Below are 6,000 nucleotides of genomic sequence, written 5' to 3'. Positions count from 1 at the left end.
GCTATCTGTTGAATTTCCTTCGGGATGAATAAAGTATCTATCTATCTATCTATCTATCTATCTATCTATCTATCTATCTATCTATCTATCTATCTATCTATCTATCTATCTATCCAAATACTTAATATTTTTCTTTGCTAAGCTATCTGTTGAATTTCCTTCGGGATCAATAAATTATCTATCTATCTATCTATCTTCAGTTGGGTGCCTTTAATATGATTCAGTGATTTAAGAAAGACCCTTAGTATGTGAAATATTCAACTATTGCTCAAGACTACCTAAAACTAAATAAAAAAAGAAAAGTAATGTACAGTGAATGAGAAAAACTACAATTAATGCTGATTGCACGATTCTGTAAGATATTGCCCATCTTGTGGGATGTAAAGCAGTTAATTTTATGAAAATGTATCATCATACAACATTATAATAGTCAAATAATTATTCTACAAGGACATAATGAATAATTCATCACTGTTGATACATTTTTGGTCAGTTAAATGTACCACCTGTTCAAACTAATGGTCACGAGACCTTAAAACTCCAGGTCCCACAATGCCCTGCGCCGCCCGTTGGCGTGTGTTCTGCATGCAGTGGGGACAAATGTAGAGTGTTTGTAGGCGGAGAGTCAGTCGGCTCTCTGTTGAGCTCTGTCGGGCAGCAGGAGGAGCCGACAACGACAGAAAAGACCGATTCAAAGAAAGAAATGAGCGTTGCTCTATTGAACAAAATGGGGTTTTGAATTGTACCGGGAGAAACGGACGAACGGTTTGTGTGAAGGCTTGGCTTTAACGTGGACAGAAACGGGGGGCCAACGGACAAAGCAGAAGAAAAAAAACCCACCAAAACAGCAAAAGGAATCGGTAAGAGGTGAGAGGAAAACCGTAGAGACGGTAGAAACTGTGGCGAAAATATTGGCAAAATTGAAGTTGAGGGAACAGTTGTGGTGGACTGCAATAACAGGACGAGCTAAATGAGTCTTTTATTTTCTTCTTTTCTCCTCAAAGCATGCAGTTGTTAGTCAATCTGTTCGGGGGGTTTAAAAAAAAAAACCCAAATAGGTGTAAACCGTATCCCATCTGAAATGGGTGAGGTTTGCCTGGTCATACAAAAGACTTGTGCTACCTTTTTCCAGTCAGCTGAAGTAGATTCGTGTCGTTTGCTCTGTTAAAATGTCTTTTTTTTTTTTTTTTTTTTGGTTTGGAAACACTGAACCTGGACATGCAGAACATTTGTGTGGAGAGCTTTGTGTTGTGCTGGAGGCAGAGAAACATAAAGGTGGGAATGTATCCCAGCCCGTGGTAAAAACCTTGCTATTTGGCAGCGTTACAAAGTATCAGCAAGGCTGTGCGTGTGTCCGGGTGTGTGCATGTGTGTTTTCTTTCCTGGGGAGAAATAGCAAAATCTGCTGTAGAAAAAAAAAAAGCAAAACAACAAAGATGTGATCAGTGTGAGCTCTAATTTTATGCTCTTTTCCTCCTTTAAAGGTCTGCCATCAGTGCACTTAACACCAACCTATTCTGTTTCTAAGATTTGTTTTGCTCGGCTTGAATAGCTGTTAAAGCCATTTTTAAGGGTTAGTACCTTCAACTTCCACCCATGTAAACAAGTCCTGTAAGTGCAGGAAAAGGGGTGGGGGGTGGGGGGGGGGTCCTCTCATTTGGACCTTTCCCCCCACTGCTCAGGACGGATGTGGACTGTTTGGGATTTAAAGCCACATAGGAAGGAAGAGGGGCTCAGTGGATAGACTAGAGAAACTGGACGAACCCCTGCCAAGAATTTAGTTGCAGGGCATGCAATGCAGGCAGTGAGTGATGTGGGTTGTGGAGGATGAAAGCGCTAAAAAACCAGCACACCTTTTTCGGAGCACCACAAGGAGTCTACACTTTCTTTGTAGGCAGGGAAAATATCTCCAAATGTAGCGTGCATGATGGCAAAGAGGGTCAAACTGTTGCTGCTGCTGTTTAGATGCTCGTCCACCGATGGGTCTCGAAGCATTTTTGCATTTTCAGACACCTACTTGACTTTATTGGTGAATTTCGTTGTCCCATGATTTGGATTTTCGTGCTCATTTTGGTCACTGTTCTCTCTGTTTTTCAGGGAAGGAGCCGGGCTTTAAGTATGTTTTTGGAGAAAGTGACTCTGCACTGGCAGGCTCGCCCATGTTATTGTAATGGAAACACTCTTTTGGTCGGCAGCATCTGAAATGCATCAGTGGAAATATATCAGGAACTCCGATGGCTAATTGTATCGAGTGGCGGTGGCGGCTCGAGTTTGCCGGTGGATGCACTCAAGAGCCGGGTGCCCTGCCATGCCCAGCACCATGCTAAGGCGACACATGCATAATAACAAGGAGCACTCAGTTCAACCAGTGGGAAAACTGTGGAAAAAGCTGGTGGAAAATCTATGATTTGAGCCTCGATTTTGATCTTCTTTTTTTTTTTATTTTGACCTAGATATTCTGTAACGCATTATATCTTAGCAGGTTTTCCTGCCATCTGCAGCAAATCTGCTTTCTTTTTTCCTCTTTTTTTTAAACTTTCACTCAAAATTGCATCCTCTTTAACATCAGCGCCAGGGACCCAAACCCACCCCAGTTCACCGAGAGGTGACAAAATGGATGTTCAGATTTACAGCCAGCGTCTGTTGGAGTTGGAAATGTGTGGGGTAGAATGAAAAGACCCCTATGAAGAGGATTGGTGGAACAGCAGCACTCGTTCAGAATGGCCCAAACCAGTTTGCTGCAGGGGAAGCGCTTTTATTGTCGGGAGTGGGTCTTCCACAAGATCCAGCATTGCCTCCAGGAGAAGACCAACAGCCTCGCTGGAGTGCCCAGCAATCCCAGTAAGCAGCCCCCACAGGTGCCTGGCGGGGGTGCGTCCATCCCCGGCAGCCTCACAGCAGCACCCGCCAAATCCGGCAGCTCCTGGGGCGTGTTGCTGGTGGGGGGCCCCGGGAGCGGGAAAACCGCGCTGTGCACGGAGCTGCTGTGGCCCACGTCAGGCCAGGGAACCCACCGCGCTCTGCACCAGCAGAGCCTGGCGTTTCACTTTTGTCGGGCAGACGACTCGGACACCCTGTGCGTCGGCGGTTTCATCCGAGGTCTCGTGGCTCAGATCTGCCGTAGCGGGCTCCTGGCGGGTTACGAGGAGAAGGTGCGCGACCCGGCTGTTCAGAGCACTTTGCAGCCTGGAGAGTGCGAGAGGAACCCCACGGAGGCTTTCAAGAGGTAAGGACTCACTCACTCACGGACACACAGGAATACAAGCATCTTCCTCTCCTCCTCTTAAAGCTCCACGTGCTTTCAATGTGACTACAGTCAGAGGATTTTGACAATTAATTAACACACACATCTAGAAAGTAGATGATTGCTAATGTCAAACTGTTTTTTTTTTTTATCAGTTGTCGAGCAGTAAAAGCAAACATTTGCTTTCAGCTTCTTCGGATCAGGTGCTTCTGCCAGTTTTTACGTGATGATTAATCGCATATTGAACATTGGAGACTTGTACTAATAGATCTTATAGGAACTATTGCTTGTTGCAGCCCTTCACAGAATCACCGAGCATTTCATTTCTTGGAAATTTAAAACCGAATAAAAGAAAACAAAATCTGTCCTCCACGTCACCCCGCCAGCTTTAGAGGATTATTTGTTTAATCTTTTGCAAAAAAAAATAAGCTTTTTTCTTTTATGTCGATCCTGTAGTTCCAGGTGATGATGGTGATCTAGGAATCCTGTTTGCCTGGAAATGTAAAATGCAAACCCATTCCCTCCCCCTCTCCACCTCCTGACCCTGATGCACCCTTCCCCCATCCCCCCCCCCGCACACATCCCAAAGCTCCGCCTCAGCAGCCTCTCCTCTTATTTGATGTCATGGTTTTGTTGGTTTTCCCCCCCGCTGTGGCACGCTGGGTGTGACTGTCCCTGCGCGACTTCTGATTCCACAAATCCCAGATATTTTTCTGAGCCGCGGCCGAGCTCAGGTGGCCGGACGGCTCGTTGAAGACGGAGCTTTGAACTCGCACACCTGAGTGACCTGTGCTGCAGAAAGCTGGAGTACAGTAGGTCTGCGGGCTTCCAGCACCCCGCCTGGGCATGTAACGTGATCAAGATGGACTGTTTATTGTAGGCAGAGGCTATAAAAGCAGCTGCACGTGAGTGTGTGTGGGTGACTTGGACGACTCGTCTACACAGTACAGATCTGGCAGTCTGTGTAACAGGCTGTAACGCAGCACCAAACACACATGCACGCTTCTTGTCTGGCCATCTGGTGACACTTATTGCACCATCTCAACATCACACAGGAGGTTGGAGGGGTGGGGGGGTAAGCAGGTCAAATGTTCGGTGGGGTAAATCATTTTTTAAAAGCTCACCAGAGTCGACCTCACGCTCATCTCACGTTTTCTAACACGCCCACTCAGGATGTAGGTGCTCCCATCATCTGCTCGTAATCATGTGGCCTCTGCCCGGCGACTCTTGACTCGAGTTTGACCCGTTTTAGATGAAAGGCGGGTTATTGTTGGGACATAAACAGAGAATGAACCCAGCGGCGACGGGGCCGCTCACTCCAGCTCTGCTTTGTGTCAACGCTGGACATCCAGCGGGCTCTTTCACCGACTCGCTCAGCCCACGCCTCATCCAGCAAATATTCTGTCACACTCAAGACCCCGGGCCTGAAATCTTTGGTTTGTCAGCCAAATGAACAATTCAGTGGATGCCTTATTGCCATTTCAGGTGTAAAAGCTACACAAACAGCTCCCTCTGGCAGTGAGGTTTAAAAAAAGCAGAGCAGGATGTGGAAAAGTGTAAAACTTTACTGTTATTTCACCACTAATTTACATCAGGAATGAAAAAAAAAAAAGACGCTTCTACAGGCCTGTACTTTACTCAATAAGAGTTATACGAGTTTCATGTAGTAGAGGGTCTTGTTTAACACAGATTTTTGACCCTCCCTCACGAAACCCCCTTCCAGCTGTGATTTTAAACATTAGCTAGCGAGTGAGCACAAGGGGCCCTGCCAAATTCTTTTGCCTAGTCAAAGACAAACAAGTCTGTTTGTTGGTCGTAATCACCACTCATGTGTTAATACATTGAAACTGTTTCAGACATGAGTTTAAGTCCACTCAAAGTCCCTTTTTGTCCATACTTTTTTTTTTTTTTGCCGCTACACACTGCTCGACTTTGTTCATTTTGCAATCTTCAAATTCCTCAAAATTCCCCTTCTGCTTCTGATGTGCTCAAACGGAATCGTGCCAACATTTTTTTGTGTTTTTATTACTTATGTGTTTTATTGCTGTCCGTTTTAAGTAAATGGGAGCAGCTGTACCAGAGGAGTAGTGTAGCAGCTGGAAGGAACATCGAAGTAAGGGTAATTTTACTGATTATGAACCGTTTGGTCGTTCGGTGTGGAACTCTGCACATCTTGTTATTGTGGACTTATCACGTGCTCTGTATTCTGGATTTAAATCTGCAAGGTAATTGATAAACAACCCGATTTACAGCAGTAAAAAGTACATTTTCCTGTTAACTCTGTTGATGATTAGGTGAGCATGAAACTTCGCTGGATAAACGGAGTACAAGTTCCTGAAATTATTCAAATATTCAGAGGAGATAAAATAAAAATAAAATCTCTGAAGATGATTAAAACGGCTTCACAAATATCCAGTATTTAAATCGACTACAAATTTCATTTAGCTTAATGTTTCCTGTTAGAAATTCAGTATTCAAAGCATTTTGCATCGCTGCTCCTCACAGTTTCCTTCGCATATACCTCCAGCAGTGACCGAGGAAAAACCAGGCGTGACATTTGCTGCTCCAGCAAACCTGGACGGTGCAGCAGGTGAGGTTTCGTGCACGGGGCAAGAGTTTGCTCTGCACAAAATCTCACGTTGTCACAACGGTTCATGTCAGGGTTCTGCGGTTGTCAAAAACACGACAGTCAGGATGGGAGCAGCTGAAGCAGCCCGATGCTTTTCTGCATCATGTTAAAACATCGTGTTAATCAG

At 45.2% G+C, this 6,000-nt stretch overlaps 1 protein-coding gene across 2 annotated transcripts in view; it reads left to right on the top strand.

Annotated features, from left to right (window-relative positions):
- Positions 1–601: 601 nt before the first annotated feature.
- ankrd50 (ankyrin repeat domain 50) overlaps positions 602–6,000 on the top strand; it is a 37,536-nt gene continuing 32,137 nt past the window's right edge. The window contains exons 1-2 of one of the 2 annotated variants that reach the window (XM_075481948.1): positions 602–860; positions 2,098–3,226. In XM_075481948.1, coding sequence (XP_075338063.1) covers positions 2,721–3,226 — 506 coding nt within the window. In that variant the 5' untranslated portion in view covers positions 602–860; positions 2,098–2,720. Of the gene's footprint in view, positions 868–2,097; positions 3,227–6,000 lie in introns of both variants that reach the window. The other variant, XM_075481947.1, reaches the window with a different exon arrangement.

The sequence above is a fragment of the Odontesthes bonariensis genome, chromosome 13, assembly GCF_027942865.1.
Source record: "Odontesthes bonariensis isolate fOdoBon6 chromosome 13, fOdoBon6.hap1, whole genome shotgun sequence".
NCBI classification, from domain to species: Eukaryota; Metazoa; Chordata; class Actinopteri; order Atheriniformes; family Atherinopsidae; genus Odontesthes; species Odontesthes bonariensis.
This window is presented reverse-complemented; position numbering and strand designations above follow the sequence as displayed.